Below are 19,156 nucleotides of genomic sequence, written 5' to 3'. Positions count from 1 at the left end.
GAGAACTTTTAAGATCTATTCTCTTAACATGAGCTTCTTGAATCATCCTAGGAATTTTGTTCAGTGTAATTTTAGTGTTGCTTATTTTTTTTTTGTTTGTTTTTTTTTTTGTGTGTTGCTTATTTTTAAAATAATCTTATCTTTTGAAAATTGGGTGATCTGTCATAACCAAATGTTTAGACTTACTTTTCCTTATTCCTTACCTTTTCTGGTTAAATAAGATTTTACGAAGAAAATAGACACAGCTCCAAAGGAAAATTTAATGTAGTCGCTAGAAAAATGAATATTACTATCCAGGAGACATCCTAGCAGAGTTCCTTTAGAGAAATTCCCATTCTTTTTTTTTTTTTTAAGATTTATTTATTTATGCATGAGAGATACAGAGAGAGAGAGGCAGAGACACAAGCAGAGGGAGAAGCAGGCTCCATTGAGGGAGCCTCATGTGGAATTCGATCCCATGACTATGGGATCACACCCTGAACCAAAGGCATGCTCAACCGCTGAGCCACCCAGGCATCCCTAGAGAAATTCCCATCTGAAAAAGTATTACTATAGGAGTGCCTGGGTGGCTCAATTAGGTGGCTGCCTTCACTCAGGTCATGATGTCAGCTTTCATCAGGCTCCCTGCTCACCAGGGAGCCTGCTTCTCCCTTTCCCCCTGTAGCTCCCTTTGCTTGTGTTCTCTCTCTCTCTCAGATACATAAAATCTTAAAAAAAAAAAAAAAAAAAAAAAGAAAAAAAAAGTATTACAATAATCATCATATGCTTTCCTTTATCTTCTTTTCCTTCTCTTCTGGGTGGATGAAACCAGACTTCTCTGCAAAGGTATGCTGAAGCTTGAATAGCCGAAAGAAAAACTAAGTAAAGGTGTTGATTAATTTTTGTTTTCTGGGACACCTGAGTGGCTCAGCGGCTGAGCGTCTGCCTTTGGCTCAGGGTGTGATCCCCGAGTCCTGCATCGGGCTCCCTGCCTGGAGCCTGCTTCTCCCTCTGTCTAAGTCTCTCTGTCTATGTCTCTCATGAATAAATAAATAAATAATATCTTTTAAATAATAATAATAATTTTTGTTTTCTATTTTAGATTCTAAAGTAAGCAAAAGAAAACCAGGAATGAGAGAGAAGGTAGAAAGTTCTGAGCAATACCAGAGAGACGTACAAACACTTATCCTACAGGTAAAACAGACCAGAAGAGTTTCTGTCCACAAGTTTAGCTTTGTGTAACATACCATTGTTATCATAAAAGTATCTTCTTGCACACATATCATACCTAGGCATCAAATGATTAAGAAAATTTAGGTTCCTAATTTCTAAGAGTTTATATTTTAAAACCATTATTCTCCATTCAGCCATTCTAGAAGTACTCTTCTGAACTTTCTGTTCGTTTGGTTTGTATGCTAAATGGTTTGCAACAAAACTATCATACAATAAGAATTCCTTTTGTGCTTGGCCTAGGGAAGACACAGAGAGTTTAATTGTCTCTGCTGATAGATTGACCTGTGGGGATAGATCCATTTATTTAGCACATGTATTCTAAAGTCATGAATCATCCTTTTACCACTTGGTAATTGTGTATCACATGCACCATGATTTTTCATCTAGTTGCACTCAAGTTACTGTCCTTGCTGGGGCGCAAGAGGAGTCCGTCGCTCCAAATGATAGTTTCTACCTTTGGCCAGCATCTCCGTTTAGAGTCATGACAGCCAGAATCAAAGAAGGAAATTACATGATACTGATTTTGCTCCACTTTTTAAGTTAAAGAATGAAGACAAAAGTCATACTATTTCTTTGCAACTAGGGGCTGTTAGAAGGGAGATGGTCCTAAAAATCTCAAGAGGAAGATGGTGGAAAATGAGAATCTTAGGGCAGAGGAAACTGGATTTTCTAGCTTTTTGTTAGTGCTACAGATACTTTGTTTAGTGTGGACAGAGCTTGCTCCTGTGTAGCCTAACCCCATTTATAAGACATTACATAAAAAGAAATACATTTAAGATTTTTCTCCTATTTGTTTTGCTGCTGTTCTTTTGTTTGTGGATTTTTTTGTTTTGCTTTTCTTAAAGTTTTCTAGAAACAAGCTCGCTTTTTGAGGTTAAGAAGTAAGTAAGTGGAAGCAGGACAAAAGTGGATACCTTTTTTTGACCTGTCTAGGTGGAAGCACTGCAGGCTCAGCTGGAAGAGCAGACCAAGCTTTCTAGAGAACAAGTGGAAGGGCTCATGGAGGATAGACGGATTCGCATTGAGGAAATACAAGTTCATCACCAGAGGAATCAGGACAAAATAAAAGAGCTTACTAAAAAGTGAGTGTTCAAGAAAGCTGTACCTGACAGATTTGTAAATTCTTCCAAGGGGCTTAAAAGTTAACAGTCCTGTACTTTAGCAGCATAGGGAACTGAAAGGGAATTGAGAAAATTGTCTTCATCAAACACCCATGCCTCTACATAGGTGGGTGTCCAGGCTTCTCTAGGAGTGCTGTTGATTCTTTTCTTGAAGAATTGGCAAGTAACCCACATCCCACTTTAGGGTTTCAGCTTGATCTTAGACATTAAGAAACGTTCTCTTAAAAAAAAAAAAAAAGTTCTCTTATCTGCTGACATGTTATCTGACTCAATATTGCAGGGACCTTTTCTTTTGTGTGTTCCTTCACAAATGTGGGGAAAACAGCTACATACCCATACCAAAACCACAAGCTCTCTGTCCTTGCTATGTTTATTCCTCACCTGCCCGCCTTTCCCCACTTTACCACAGTCTCATTTCATCCCCACTGTTTACTAGGTCTGCCCTTTCTCAGGTCATCACTGACTTCTTAATTTCCATGACCAGTTATCTCTTTATAGTCCTCAGTGTAACTAGTATCATTCTGCATATTTGGTACCTCTGATCACCCTTTCTTTGAAATTAATTTCCTCCGATTTTTTTTAAAGATTTTATTTATTTATTCATAGAGACAGAGAGAGAGAATGAGAGGCAGAGATACAGGCAGAGGGAGAAGCAGACTCCATGCAGAGAGCCCGATGTGGGACTTGATCCAGGGTCTCAGGATCACGCCCCGGGCTGCAGGCGGCACTAAACCGCTACACCACCGGGGCTGCCCAATTTCCTCTGATTTTTGTAACACCTGGCTTGATTCTTCTACCCTTCTGACCCTCCTCAGCTTTTTGTCTGGTTCCAGTGGCCAGACTGCTGTACAGAGCTCTTTAATTGAATATGTTCAAACACCTCCCATTTACCATGTCTGAAACTGAGCTGCTTTTCTTTCCCAAGAAACACCGCCTTGTCCCTACTACTTCATTCTTTTCTTTTTTTCATTTAGTTTAATGATATTACATCCATCCCACTTCCCAGTCTTGAAACCTAATGATTATCTTCAATTCCCCACTCTTATTCCTGAATTCCAAGCCCTATCGAGTATGAGCCTGAGAAGCCTCTCCAATCTGTTCTCTCCCTCTCATTCTTTTCTCATTGATTCAAGCTATTCTATTCTTTTTTTTTTTTTTAAGATTATAAATATTTATTTGACAGAGAGAGCACAAGCAGGGGGAGTGGCAGGCAGAATGAGAAGTAGGTTCCCTGCTGAGCAAGGAACCTGATGTGAGGCTTGACACCTAACTGACTGAGCCACCAGGCACCCCAGATTTGCTCCATTTTTTTTTTTTTATTTTCTCAATTTTTAAGTAATCTCTACCCCCAACATAAGGCTCAAACTGGTGACCCTGAGACCCAAGAGTCACGTGCTCCCACTACTGAGCCAGCCAGGCTCTATTCTTGTTTATGGTGCTACAGTAAGCTAACTGTTCATCCTATCCCTGATCCTTCTGTCTTCTACAGTCTGCCTCACTGTTACGGGTTAGTGTCTCTGTTAGGAATTACCCAACTGCTCAGAAACCTGTGAAAGCTCCCCATTTATCTTATGATAAAGTCCTAGGGCCTCAGCATGAAATACTAGGGTCTTCATCTTCTGGCAGCAAATTAACCTTTTCAGTCTCAGCTCTTCTGCTGTATTTCACTTTATTCTTCATTCCGACTACTAATATCTCTCGCTTGTGGGATCCTTGTAGTGTGGCAGGCACTTTGTTGTGCATGGTCACCTCTTCTCTGAAGACTTCCCCAGGCAGAATTCAGTTTTTCCTCCCCCACATCCCTATGATGACTAGCTTGCCTCTGATGGCACTTACCACCACTTCTTTGGCGTTCTCTCTCTTCCCCAGGGGCTCACTGTGGCCTCCATCCTGCCCTGTGTGCATAACAGGCACATAATAAATATCTTTCCAGTACTTGGTAATCCTTACCAAGCTGCATATGAGTTCCTCTTTTTGCACTATACATTCTACATTTAAAAATTTCTTTCAGGATGCCTGAATGGCTCAATTGGTTGAGCGTCTGCCTTTGGCTCAGGTCATGATCCCAGTGTCCTGGGCTTGAGCCCCGAGTTGAGCTCCCTGCTCAGTGGGGGACCTGCTTCTCCCTCTCTCTCTGTCCCTTCCTCTGCTGGTATGTGTACATGTGTGGACTCTCTCTCAAATAAATAAATAAAATCTTTTAAAAAAATTTTATGTTACATTTTTAACGTCTTTTTAACTTCTTTTATTTGTCATATTAAACTTCTCTAGTGCCTCTTCCTCCACTTAAAAGTATGGTGATTGGGGTACCTGGGTGGCTCAATCAGTCATCCAACTCGTGATCTCAGCTCACGTCTTGATCTCAGGGTCATAAGTTCAAGCCCTGCTTTGGGCTCCACAACCAGAGTGGAGCCTACTTTAAATGGTTATTAATATTCTAGAAGACAGGGCAGCCCCGGTGGCGCAGCAGTTTAGTGCCGCCTGCAGCCGGGGGTGGGATCCTGGAGACCCAGGATCGAGTCCCATGTCGGCTCCCTGCATGGAGCCTGCTTCTCCCTCTGCCTGTGTCTCTACCTCTCTCTCTCTCTCTCTCTCTCTCTCTGAATAAATAAATAAATCTTTAAAAAAAAAATTCTAGAAGACAGTTATAAAAAAAGTGATTAAAATTGGATGTGATCCTTAAATTAAGAACTCTGGTCAATATATGCCTTCTGGCTCTTGCAGGTTCTGTTTCTTTCTTTCTTTCTTTCTTTCTTTCTTTCTTTCTTTCTTTCTTTCTTTCTTTCTTTTTTTTTTTTTTAAAGATTTTATTTATTTATTCATGAGAGACACAGAGAGAGAGAGAGAAGCAGAGAGGCAGAGACACAGGCAGAGAGAGAAGCAGGCTCCATGCAGGGAGCCCGACATGGGACTCGATCCCGGGTCTCCAGGATCACACCCTGGGCTGAAGGCGGCGCCAAACCGCTAAGCCACCCGGGCTGCCCAGGTTCTGTTTCTTTTAACACAGTATAAATATGTTTGCATATGGCCAACACTTCTCCATTTTCATTTTTATTTTTGGTATTCTGTGCTTATGCATAACATGTTTATTTTCATTGGATGTTAATTGTTTTTTAAGGGAACAGTGCTTTTAAATTATCACAGTAATTTGTAATTTTATATCTGTCTTCTAGAATATTAATAACCATCTTAGTTTAACATCATCTGCATATCTGAGCATATAATCAGTCCCTTATATTAGATAGATCATCCTAAGGATATTGAATGACATGAAATCCAAGGCCTTTAATGACTGTCCTTTGGGTCTCACTTTCAAACCATTTATACATTAACAAGACTATTACTTGCCCAGTTTGTAATTGAGAACATAATGTAAAATAGAATAAAATACCTCATTGAAAGCAAGAGAGATCTTGTGGTAACTGAATCAGTCTCTCTTTCTTCATACACATACATATATACTTGAGTATGTATATATTCGTCTGGTGACAGTTATCCTGCTTTGTGCCTGCATTATGCTATCATGTTCTCCTTATCTGTTATCCTATTACTCGTGAAAAGAACTAAGTTTATCTGACATTATTTGGTCAGGGGGAAATTACAATGATTGCCTCATGGTATGTAATATTCTTTGCAAGCAGTTTGATCATTTGATACAGCATTTTTCTAGAAAGTGTTGATGTTAAACTGATGAGTTAAAAAAAATAAATAAATAAACTGATGAGTTGCTAACTTCTAAGGATATCCTTTCTTAAAGATAGAAGCTTCATTTGCCTATTCCTAAATCTCAATAGTCAGCAGGAATTTATTTTGTACTCTGTATATGTTTAATAGTTCTTGACTATTAAGTGTTCTTGACAGTCTGGTGGTAGCAGGGCAAAAGTAAATGATAAATAAGGGATATGCTTTTGCTCAGGTTAGAATATATGCATGTTGGGGCGCCTGGCTGGCTCAGTCAGTAGAGCATGTAACTTTTGATCTCAGGGTCGTAAGTTTGAGCCCCATATTAGGTGTAGGGATTACTTAAAAATAAAATCTTAAAAGAGAAACAAAATATACCTATTGACAGTTAAAACAAGACATAGTGTATGAGCCAATGTCAAATTATAACAGGAGTAGAGAGTTACCAAATTTCAGAGAATGGAGAAACTAAATGGGCCGAGCTTGTCACAGTCCCTCCACAGAGGGAGGTTAATCTTGAGAAAAGGACAAGATTTGATATCAGGCAGTTTACATGTAAAGCACAATATAAACAAAAGCAAAACTATTTTTGATATTTAAGTACTTGTGTTCACCCTCAGTCAGGGAATAGCCCATACTTGTGCAGGCTATGTGTAAATATTTTTGTAAATCTTTTAATTATATAACCTGGAATTAGCACTTGGGAAATCATCTATAAAGACCAGTCTATGTAGGGCACTGGGGTGGCACAGTCAGTTAAGCGTCTGACTCTTGATTTCAGCTCAGGTCATGATCTCAGGGTCATGAAATCAAGCGCTAGTGGTTTGGCGCTTGCCTTTGGCCCGGGGCGCGATCCTGGAGACTCGGGATCGAATCCCACATCAGGCTCCCGGTGCATGGAGCCTGCTTCTCCCTCTGCCTATGTCTCTGCCTCTCTCTCTCTCTCTCTGTGACTATCATAAATAAATAAAAATTTAAAAAAAAAAAAAAAAAGAAATCAAGCGCTACGTCAGTCTCCACACTCAGTGGAGAGTCTGCTGGAGAGTCTTTCTTCCTTTCCTTCTGCACCTCCCCTTGCTCCCACTCTCCCCCCCCCCACCCCCCCTCCTGCCACTCACAAATGTGCACATTTTCTCTCTCTCTCTCTCTCTCTCTCAAATAAATAAATAAATACATCTTTTTTTTTTTTTTTTTTTTTAAGATCAGTTTGTGAACTAGTGCACATGGATAGGTAGGTATATTACACTTTGGTAAAACATGTATGTTTGCCAGTGTGTTTTAAATACTGCTAATGATATTTTATAGAATTTATATATTGTACAATTTTTAACCTGTATCTTCCCTTTATTTGAGTAACTGTGTGTCATATATACTACGTAAGCATCTTGGTGTCCACATTTGTACTTTCTTTCATAGTCTCCATCACACCCAAGAACTTCTTTATGAGAGTACCAAAGACTTTTTGCAACTCAGATTTGAAAACCAAAGTAAAGAGAAGTCATGGATGCTTGAAAAGGATCATTTGATGTCAAAGATTAAGCAATACAGTACACAGTGTAAAAAGAAAGAAGATAAAATTGGAAAAGTTTGGCCAGTCGTTCATGAGATTCATCGTAACCAAAATGAATATGTTAAGGTAGTTTTCTTATGTCTTACAGAAATTACTAATTTTTTTCTGGAAAAGTTGATAGAACTCAGAGAATTCCAAAGAATGTAAAAATTGTCATACAAGATCCAGGAAGTGGATGGGCAGACCGGGTGGCTCAGCGGTTTAGCACCGCCTTCAGCCTAGGGCCTGATCTTGGAGACCTGGGATGGAGTCCCATGTTGGGCTCCATGCGTGGAACCTGTTTCTCCCTCTGCCTGTGTCTCTGCCTCTCTCTCTCTCTCTGTATGTCTCTCATGAATAAATAAATAAAATCTTTAAAAAAAAAAAAAGATCCAGGAAGCGGGACACCTGGGTGGCTCAACAGTTGGACGCCTGCCTTCGGCTCAGGTTGTGATCCTGGGATCCAGGATCGAGTTCTGCATTGGGCTTCCTGTGAGGAATCTGCTCCTCCCTCTGCCTATGTCTCTGCCTCTCTCTCTTAGTCTGTGTCTCTCATTAATAAATAAATAAGTCTTTTTAAAACAACAACAACAACAACAACAAAACAAGATCCAGGAAGCTGTTGTAGCAGCAGCCTCACGAAATAGGTTTTAGAGAGTAGCTTATCATTATAGTATTTGGGGATTTTGAAAAGTAAACAATTGATTCATTTATTCATTCAACAAATATTTATTGCACTCCTACTATGGCCTAGGTTCTGGGGCCACAGCAGTAGATAAATTAGACTAGGTCTGCTTTCATGGCATTTACATTTTAATGGATGAAAAGGCAAGAGAGGGGAGGAGCACCTGGCTGGCTCAGTCACTCTTGGTCTCTGGTAATGAGTTCAAGCCCCACATGGGATGTAAAGATTATGTAAATAAATAAATAAAAACTTAAATGGGTGAGAAGGTACAGAAACAAAACAGAGAAATTATAGTTTATTAAAAAGTGGTATTAAGGAGTTTAAAAGATTATGTGAAAATTATATGTAGTTGCTGAAAGTCTACTCTTGTAGGGAAGCACAGGGACCCTCTGTTAAATCTGGTGTTGTTTTATAGTTGAGACCTATAAAATGGTCTTCTGCTTGCCATACAGATCTAGGAGAAGAGTATTCCAGGCAAAGGGAGGAGCAAGTTTAAGGGGAAAAGAAGAAATATTGTGGTCATAGAGGAATAAGCAAGAAGGAAGTGGTAAGTAAAGAGGTTAGATGGTGGGCAGCAGCCAGTCATGGAGGGCCTTGTAGGGTCTTTACAATCCTGGTAAGAATATTTAACTCTAAACATTGCATGTCTTTGGGCAGCCCAGGTGGCTCAGCAGTTTAGCGCCGCCTTTGGCCCGGGGCCTGATCCTGGAGACCCAGGATCGAGTTCCATGTCAGGCTCCCTGCATGGAGCCTGCTTCTCCCTCTGCCTTGTGTCTCTGCCTCTCACTCTCTCTCTGTGTGTGTGTCTCATGAATAAATAAATAAAATCTTTAAAAAAAAAAAAAAAAAACAAAGAACATTGCATGTCTTTGAAGGATTATGTGTAAGGAAGGATCACAATCTGATTAAGGTTTTTACCGATCATTCCTCTGCTCTAGGGAACATGTATGTTATGTGTTCTTGTTGATTCTATTTAAATAACTTCAGAAATGTATCCCAAAATGTATATTTTAACATCCTATGTGGGACAGTTCTGAACTCCATTATCAGACCCTTCTCAGAGCCAAAACTTTTGTTTTACTTTAAAGATTTTCTAGTATGTATGCTTTAGAAAAAAGCAAGAGAATCATCTAGAAATAGGAGGCTTTCAGATGTTCTCCAAAGTTCCTTTCCGTCTTGTTCCTTAACTCATTTTAGACTTAATGGAAATCTTTTATTTTCTTTCTTTCATTGCCCAAGTGCTATTTGAATTACCAAAATTGTAATTTTATTTTCCTTTGACCCGCAGTCTCTAAAGGATAAGTTAGTACAAGAGAAGAAATTGTCCAACATGTATCAAGAGCAGTGCATGTCCCTAGAAGAGGAGCTTGCCCGAATTCGTGAGGAAGAGGGAGTGAGGAGAGAGATCTTCAAGGTACAAAATTCTCTGCCACTTCTGATGGAGTGGGAAGTGCAGATGGCTCAGGGAATGCTTCCCTCATCTTCAGAAATGCCTTGCCATGTCTCTATATTTAGGATCGCACTAACAAGATGGGGAAGCGGTTACAGGTGATGACAAGACGCTATGAGGCCTTGGAGAATAGGCGTATCTTGGAAGTAGAAGGCTTTAAGACGGATATTAAGATTCTCCGGCAGAAGCTAAAAGACTTGGAGCAAATCCTCTATAAGGTAATTGCGGACCCTGAATTACTGAGAGGAAGAAAAGGGGTGCAGGTAAGGAAACATGGTGGCGAGGGCTCCTCAGAAGAAAGATGTTTCTGAGGTTCCCCTCGTGGTTGAGCTTACTGGATCACCATCTTTCAAGCCTCACTAAAATCAACTGAAGTACACGCCAGAGGGAGGATGCAGAAGATTGAAATCATTGCTTGCCTGTGCCATCGTACTTCCATCTGCTAAGCTTAGCAAAAAGCTCCATCCTTCCCAGTTCAAGATGAAAAGAACTGTGTCTATTTTACCAATGGGGAGAGTGAGTGAGTAAGGAAGGAAGGATTTTCTCCTTTCAAACATGGCTTTATTTAGAATTCAGGGTACCTCAAAATCCTTCTTAAAGAGATTTTACCAGTCAGCCACATATCCTAAATGATTGCTATGTGCCAAACAAGGTTAATTATTAAAGGGATTCTTTTCTTTCATTCTTTGGCAAATTTACCAGTAATGTTTATGTTGGTCTCTTTATGCATTATTGCTTTTTTATTCTGTCTTACAGCTTCTTTACTACTGTATGGGAAAGCAGAGTCTCATGCCTTTTCTGCTTTAATTCTTCTCTACACTTTCCTTCTTTATTTAGTCATTAAGCAAGCTAAGGGTTGAATTTTTCTTATGTGCTAAGTCTCCCAAAAAGGAGCCAGCATAGCCTAGTCTTTGTGACTGATTTTTTTTTTCCCCTGGCATGTGCCATAATCATTTCTTCTTCTTCTTCTTCTTTTTTTTTTTTTTTTTCAAATCTCTAGGCAACACTTAATGCCCGGGCAAACCAGGATCTTGCCATCCTATGTGAGGTGCGTGACAGCAATAGACGGGCACATAAGATACAAGGAGAACTGAAGAACCTAAAGTCCAAAGTCTTTGGTCTGGAGAATGAACTTAGGCTTTGTTGAGGTTTACATTTCAACGTGGCACTCATCTGAAATAGATCGGTTTCCTGAAATCTGCCAAAAAAAAAAAATCATCTTCTCCCAGAAACTATATGCACAGAGTTGGCTAGAATAGTGATACCTGTTATTACGAATACCTATTATTAGGAATTAGGGATCACTAAAAGAGCCCTTCTATCACACTGACCTTTAGCTATCATTTTTGCTGTCCTTTTTTATATTTTTGGTCTGGATTATAACCTGAATTCCTTAGAGACTTTCCCACATTATTTCTCCCATTTATAATCTAATGACAGGGTTTTGTGTTTTTTTAAAAAGGCAATGATGTTGAAAATTCAGGAAGAAAGTATTTTTGGCTATGAGCTCAACTGAGCATCAGTAGTTGAAACTCTGCCTAAAGTCAAGGCATCCTCTGAGGTTGCCCAAGGTAGCAAATCACAATTTATCACAGGGGAACAAGTAGATTCTGCTATTTAACTTTCTTCTGTCGTTAACTGAATTACTTATGGACCCAGTCTCAGGAAGTTACACCAGAGGGCACTAGAGACCCTAGTCTTTTTTTCCTTCCTTCCTTCCTTCCTTCCTTCCTTCCTTCCTTCCTTCCTCCCTTCCTCCCTTCCTCCCTTCCTCCCTTCCTCCCTCCCTCCCTCCCTTCCTCCCTTCCTCCCTCCCTTCCGACTCTATCTTTAAGCAAAATGTTCATCTAGGAAAATAAAGGTGCCACTTTGGTTAAGAGTAAGTGAAAGTTCAGTGATCCTTGTCTGAAAGATCATTATTTTACCAATAACATGTTTTTTAAAAAATAATGTATATATTTTAAATTATTTTTCAATAAAAATGTAATTGAAAAGATTCTAGTTTCCTATAATTTCTTGTTAAAAACCACATTTATAACTTTGTTAATGCCTGGTTTACTTACTTGTTCCATGGTCTCTGTGGGTTTATACAAAAATTTAGGTTTTACTGTGAAATTCTAGGATTTTAATAAGCCTTTTTGTTTTGCCTAGCATCAAAACATCAACTGTAATGAAAAATTCCTTAAGTGTTGAACATAAGGAAGAACCATCCCTTATGTATATCTCTCTAAAGCCCAAGACTGATCCCTCTGGGAATTTCTGGTCAATTTATTAGTGAAAATAATGTGATCTGTTATCATAATATCATATCATATCATATATCAGGCTCTTAAAAAAAAAAGTAGTATCTCCTACTGGCAGTTCAATCACCATTTTCTTTTAACACAAATGTGAAAACCTGAGTTCTTTCTTTTGTCCTGGCTGAGTCAGAATGATGCTATATACTAAGCTAAGATCAACTGACTTTCCAGAGTCTGTCCAGGAACATAAGCAATTATTGTCCCAGATGCACAGCAGTTTGCTTTAAAAAAGGATATAGGTGGAAAAACAGATAAAGTGTTAGTGCCACTGCCTTTGGTTTTATCACTTGAAGATAGATGAGTGGGAGGGGATATTCGTGAATAAGATGTTGGAGGAGAATGAGAGCCAGACCCAATGGCAGTAGACAGAGCAGATGAGTAGATAATCCTAAAGGGTTGATTGCCTCCTTTTTCACAGAAGAAATAAAGGCCTTCCACTGAGAGTGGGATGGGGCACTGCTGTGATAGCTTGAGAAGAGGAAATGTTCAGGAAGATGAGAGCACACTGGTGAGGGGCAAGTGATAGAACCATTAGGAGAAGGTCTTGATGGATTTAGTGAGTTGAATTGACTGCCAATGAAAAAATGTCTAGGATTCCAGCAAGTCACAGTCTGCTTCATGGGCCCTCCTAACTTCCCAAGTAGGTAAGAGCACAGAACCAAATGGATCTAGAACAGGTCTACAAGCAGGAGGAAGGCCTGGGGGGTTTGGCTGCCAAGTGAAGGGAGACACTACAAAGAAAGTATGTCAAAGTGTTTTTTGTTTGTTTTTAAAGTAGGCTCTAGGGCAGCCCAGGTGGCTCAGCAGTCTGGCGCCGCCTTCGGCGGGGCCTGATTCTGGGGACCCGGGATGGAGTCCCACGTCGGGCTCCCTGCGTGGAGCCTGCTTCTCCCTCTGCCTGTGTCTCTGCCTCTCTCTCTGTGTCTCTCATGAATAAATATAATATTTTTAAAAATTTAAAAAAATTTTAAAAAATAAAGTAAGCTCTAGGCCCAATGTGGGGCTTGAACTCATTACCCTGAGATCAAGAATCACATGTTTGGGGCGCCTGGGTGGCTCAGCGGTTGAGTGTCTGCCCTTGGCTAAGGGCATGCTCCTGCAGTCCAGGGATGGAGTCCTACATCAGGCTTCCCTGGGGAGCCTGCTTCTCCCTCTGTCTCTCATGAATAAATAAATAAAATCTTAAAAAAAAAAGTAAAAAAAAAAAGAATCACATGTTCTACCAACTGAGCCAGCCAAGTGCCTCCAAAAGTTTTTTTTTTGTTTTTTTTGTTTTGTTTTTTTGTTTTTTAAGCTTCTACATTAGTTTATGGGTCTAATCTGTGAAGTATTCCACTCCTGGAATATGCCTGGTAGTTTAGTTTCCAGTTAATCCTACAAGAAAAGCAAGTGTGAATGAACACAACCTGGGCCTGTGAAGCACTTACCTTATTACTTCCTAAGGTGGCATCACAGTATACCCATGTTATTGTGTACGGGGTAGCTCTCAGTTTGGGGATGACATAATGTTTTTCTGAATTACCAGATGATAAAATTCACATCTTAAGTGGTACATAAGCAAATGGAGTAAGATTGTTACTAAGAAACCCACTGCCCTTGCCATAGCAGCTTTCTGGGAGCCTACCCATCAAATGGCAGCAATTACTGCTTTTGTTTGCAGATCTTTTTGGTATCTCTCCTCTTTGCTTCTTGGACTGCGTGGCTTTTTGAAAACTAAGCCACTATGCCTTTTTTTTTTAAAAAAACTAAATGTGTTGTATTGACAGACCAACCAATGGCAATGTGAAGTAGAGAAATAGACTCAATTAAATATTGGAATTTAGGTTGTTGTAATAGAGTCATGTGAAGTTGGTGTGCTAAATATGTATTTGTTTTAGTTAAATATTTGTTATAAAATCCTATGCTTGAACAGCTAGCTCATGTACTTCCATTTATTGATATCTATGTCAATCTGTCTCCTTAGATAATTTTAGATTCACACGTGGTTGTAAGAAATCATACAGAACGATCCTTTTTGTCCAGTTTCCTCCCACCACTCCATTTTGACATGGCTAGTCTACAGTTTTTGCATCTCAACAAATTCCCAAATTGGACCACAATGTTTCTGATGGGCCTTGTCTTGGTTTCGTGACTTCCCCCCCCACCTTTGGCTTGCAATCGTCCTACCCAGTAAGCATCTTAGTATTTAGCCATATCAGTGCTAATTTTAAATTTGTACAATCTTGGTATTGCTATGTTGACTGTTCTTTGCCTTGACATTTAGAAAGGGATAATGAAATATTAAATAGTGGGAACTAAAATCTGAGTGAGCCTAATGTATTGTCATGCAGATTCTATAAAATTTCATTTGGCCCCAAGCTCAATAATCAGTCAAGACTGAACAGGTCTGTCTGGCGTTCTTTTATTTAAACTGGAGTGATTCTCCATTCCAGCCCTAGAGCTCTAGGGCTGTCACTCCCTAAGCCAGGCCAGCACCCGATAAGCTTCTGCAGAAAATAGCTATGTTCTCTTTCTTGCTTCATGGCAAAGCAATGAATTCCTTCCTCCAAAAAAATGACCTTATAAAACTCTTCTTTCTCTGTATGTTCTCTGCTCAAATGCTCTATAACATCTTTGGGATTCTGTATTTCTCCTCTACTCAGTCTGACCATAACCCTCTTGAATTCATCCTGCCCCTTCTCCCTGTATGTCATACCTGGCCTCCCAGCCTCACCCCCTGAGCACTGGCATCTGAGGGTTCCTCCCTGTCCCTACCTGCTTTGTAGATCTCTGTCCTCTCTGACTCCTCTGTCTGCTGGGTTTTGTTCACTCCTTGTCTGACTCTCTTCTTACCCCGACAATTTCAGTGTTTCCAGGACTCTGTCACCCACAAGATCCTCCCTAGGTGATCTCATGCTTTTCCATCATGCCAACAACTAAGGGTGAGATTATTATGGGATTTCTTTTCCTAAAGTTCTCATAAAGTAGGAGTGATCTCCCTTGAGAACAGTATTGAATTTTTTTTAAGGAAACTATTATTTTTAAAATTTATTTATTTTAAAAAGTAATCTCTACACCCAACCTTGCAACCCCAAGATCGAGAATTGTATGCTCTTCTGACCGAGTCAGCCAGGCACCCCAAGAACAGTATAGAATTTAAGGGAAAACTTAACTGAAAGCAAAAATTTCCACGTAGTAAGCCAAGGTACCACTAGGATGGGAAAATATATATAGCAAAGGGTGACTGAACCCAGATGAGAAAAATATATCAGACTGATTTAAAGTCCCCAGGTTCACTTTGTAATAATCTGAAGGAAAACTGAGAGCATGAAATGTCCCCTAAAAAGATCTGGGATGATGGAATGCAAGGTTTCTCCCTGCCTATCTCTTACTGACCTGTACTGAACAGCCCTCTCTTGAGGGTCAGATGTCAGGTTGAAGTGCAGAATCTGTCAAGGCAGAATATTTTTAGAAGCTCTAGGGAATATAAAAGTTATGAAGAACTCAGTGCTTAGGGGATCCCTGGGTGGCTCAGTGGTTTGGCGCCTGCCTTTGGCCCAGGGCGCGATCCTGGAGTCCCAGGATCGAGTCCCGCGTCTGGTTCCCGGCTTGGAACCTGCTTCTCCCTCTGCCTGTGTCTCTCCCTCTCTCTCTCTCTCTCTCTCTCTCTCTCTCTCTCTCTCTATGTCTATCATGAATAAATAAATAAAATCTTTAAAAAAAAAAAAATAACTCAGTGCTTAACTTTCTCCAAAAGTGCTTCCTTATACATAACACCCACCTTGACCATCCTCCATTACCACCGCACACATCCCGTGTATGTGGTGAACATATGAAGGGCCAGGAAAACAAAGAAACCTCATCACATAACTAGTTGTGCTGTCCTTGTCCCAAGTCACTAGACTGGGTTTACCTCTTATCTTCATAGCTTAGCCTGATGAGAATGTTCTGTTTCAATTGGTTCTTGGAAACAGACTTTATTATTTCTTTTATGGCGAAAAAAATCTATATTTAGATTTGGCCAGCTGGACTCAGCATAGATGATCCCAATTTTGTTGGCAACATCCATAGCATCATAGTCAGTAGACTTTTCTCTCCAATAGGCCTGATCAGGGTGTTGACCTTGGCCATGACAATGTCACAGAGCTTCTTCACAGCCTGTTTAATCTGGTGCTTGTTTGCCTTGACATCCACAATGAACACAAGTGTGTTGTTGTCTCCTATTTTCTTCATGGCTGACTTGGTGGTCAGTGGCAACTTGATGATGGCATAACAGGCAAGCTTGCTTCTCTTGGGGGCACTCTTCCGAGGATATCTGGGCTGCCTTCAGAGACGCAGTGTCTTGGCCCATTAGAGGTAAGTGATATGCAGATCTTTTTTCTGTGGCTGTGGATGCCTTTCAGCACCCATTTTCTTGGCCTGGCTTTGGCTTTGGGTTTGGGAGGGGCAGGGGCTTCTTTCTTTGCCTTCAGTGCCATCTTTGTGAAAGGGTTGGTTCTTGTTTTTTTTTTTTTTTTTAAAGATTTTATTTATTTATCCATAGACACAGAGAGAGAGAGGCAGAGACACAGGCAGAGGGAGAAGCAGGCTCCACGCAGGGAGCCTGATGTGGGACTCGATTCCAGGTCTCCAGGATCAGGCCCTGGGCTGCAGGCGGCGCCAAACCGCTGCGCCACCGGGGCTGCCCAGGGTTGGTTCTTGTAAACTGACTCTAAATCAGACTCCCCTACTCAACACCTTAGTGTTGACCTACGTAGGAGGTGGAAGCCTCCTCCACCATCAAGAGGGTCAGAAATCCCTTTCACGAAGATGGCACCGAAGGCGAAGAAGGAAGCCCCTGCCCCTCCCAAAGCCGAAGCCAAAGCAAAGGCTTGGAGAGCTAAGAAACTGGTGCTGAAAGGCGTGCACAGTCACAAAAAAAAGAAGATCCGCACCTCACCTACATTCCGAAGACCCAAGACCCTGCGTCTCGGAAGGCAGCCCAAATATCCTCGAAAGAGCGCCCCCAGGAGAAACAAGCTTGATCACTATGCCATCATCAAGTTCCCCTTAACTACTGAGTCAGCCATGAAGAAAATAGAAGACAACAACACACTTGTGTTCATTGTGGATGTCAAGGCCAATAAGCACCAGATCAAACAGGCTGTGAAGAAGCTCTATGACATTGATGTGGCCAAGGTCAACACCTTGATCAGGCCTGATGGAGAGAAGAAAGCATATGTTCGACTGGCTCCTGACTATGATGCTTTGGATGTTGCCAACAAAATTGGGATCATCTAAACTGAGTCCAGCCGGCTATAAATCTAAATATAAATTTTTTCACCATAAAAAAAAAAAAGAGGGTCAGAAATCCTTGTCCTCACCCTACCTAAACCCTTCCCAGTCCTGACAAGCCTCAGCGTTAACGGGGTTAGCTGCCTGCAGAGGGCGTTGAGAGTGGATGAGCAGTGTTGCTCTTTAATTTTCCCTCTCCAGGGCCAAGTTAAATTCCGGAGAACCACATACAGTGAGGATTTTTGTTTTCTTTCTTCCATCCCCAGTCCGGGTGGCGGCAGAACTCAAAGGGTAGTCTGTTCTGGGGAAAAGACGGCGTCTGCCTCTTTCCTAAACCAGCCCTGATCAAATCCCGAGCAGCCAGTCCTTAGATAACACAGCTGAGAAACCTGAAACCCAACAGCTCTGACTCTCATCAGTGCCCAGCATCACCGTCTGGAAACTGAGACATGCTGCTGAGATGCCACAGTGATTGAGTGTTAAGTGGCATGGCTGGGGTTCTCTCACCAGAGTTTATAGCCTGGACCTATGAACTTAGACAAAGAAGGTTTTCAGAAAGTCTGTCTGGGGCTTGAGCACTGGAGCTGTTTTGTGGCACTCTGCACATGTCCTGGCCGTTAGGATCATTGTTCTTCCCTCACAAAGCCATAAGGTAGGTTAATCCAGCCATGTTGTCCACTTGCCTGCGTTGTCTGCAGCATTCCCAGCAGGTGAGTGGATTCGACTGTGTTTAAGGCAAAGGAAGGAACATCCATATCCCCACTTTTGCGCTAATAGAGGAAGACATCCTTAAATGAGTGGCTTTAAGAGAAGGCAGAGCCTCAGAGGATGGGAAGTAACATTTTCCATTATTACAGTTTGTTTATTGAATGACTTCTGGGCTGGATGCTATAGAAGGAATACAGGTTGTAGAGTGTAGAACAGATATGGTCATTGACAAGCCCTGTTAGGGATTTGAGAAGCCTGAATTCTGGAATGGTAGATGTATATTAAGAGTTTCTTCAGGATGAAAGAACAGAGGTAGGACATTCAGCTTCCCTCAGAGGGTCAGAGACCCACAGCTTATTCTGAAAATGCTGAGAACACCCTCAGTGCCGCAGAAGGTGGTGCCAGAGAGCTAAGTCGTGCAAAAAAGCTGCCTCTGAGTCTACCATCTATACAGCCCTCCAAAGGGCAGTGTGTGTACACCTGTATATATTTGTATTTGTGGGGACCAAGCCTATGGGATGTGTCTTGGGAGAAGAGAAGAAAGGACAAAGGGTTTACTCAGGTACATGGGTCATGGAGTTTTAAGCCATGGCAAGCCATATAGCTCTTAAACATCAAACATCACCAGGACTTGGGGGTGGAAAGAAGCCACTCAGAGCTGGGGGTCGCTATGCCTTAGCTTCAACTACAAAGCCCCACACCATTATCAAGAGTAGCAGATTGCAGGATGCAGATAGGAGAGAATGTCTTTCCACTAAAGGGTGAGAGAATGCCTTTCTAGTAGGGTTTAGTGGTCAGAGAGACAGGAGATGGAACTCCAGGGAAGGCTCACTTAGCCTCTGTTTCAGCACCAACTAATGAGCAACAAAGAGGGCTGTTCACCCTTTCTCCTTGTGGGTTTCCCAGCAACAAAGCAAATCTGAGTGGAGGGGAATAATTGCTCCTACTCAGTTGAAAAGCCTGAACAAGTCAAAGTTAATTTTTTCACTTGGATAATTGTGTTGACTTGCTGGAGAATCCTTTCCTTGGGGGAGGAAGGCAGGAAGAGAGGTTGTAATAATTTGGAGGTATTCACACTGCAGACTGGAAAGGGAAGCAAGTCCCAGCAATAGATGCCAAATTTAAGCTTTGAAGCATATAGTTCTGGTCTGGGTTATGCCTTGCGTTTGCTGAAGATCAAATCAACAACTCATTTGC

General features: G+C 41.2%; 1 protein-coding gene across 1 annotated transcript in view; it reads left to right on the top strand.

Annotated features, from left to right (window-relative positions):
• CCDC77 (coiled-coil domain containing 77) overlaps positions 1-11,621 on the top strand; it is a 32,058-nt gene extending 20,437 nt beyond the window's left edge. The window contains exons 8-13 of the mRNA XM_041735360.1: positions 1,082-1,173; positions 2,146-2,294; positions 7,431-7,650; positions 9,537-9,662; positions 9,764-9,916; positions 10,699-11,621. Of these exons, the coding sequence (XP_041591294.1) occupies positions 1,082-1,173; positions 2,146-2,294; positions 7,431-7,650; positions 9,537-9,662; positions 9,764-9,916; positions 10,699-10,845 (887 nt within the window). The 3' untranslated portion in view covers positions 10,846-11,621. The remainder of the gene's footprint in view (positions 1-1,081; positions 1,174-2,145; positions 2,295-7,430; positions 7,651-9,536; positions 9,663-9,763; positions 9,917-10,698) is intronic.
• The last annotated feature ends 7,535 nt before the right edge of the window (positions 11,622-19,156 follow it).

The sequence above is a fragment of the Vulpes lagopus genome, chromosome 21, assembly GCF_018345385.1.
Source record: "Vulpes lagopus strain Blue_001 chromosome 21, ASM1834538v1, whole genome shotgun sequence".
Lineage (NCBI taxonomy): Eukaryota > Metazoa > Chordata > Mammalia > Carnivora > Canidae > Vulpes > Vulpes lagopus.
The sequence above is the reverse complement of the archived record's forward strand: the minus strand, read 5'-3'. Positions and strand labels throughout refer to the sequence as shown.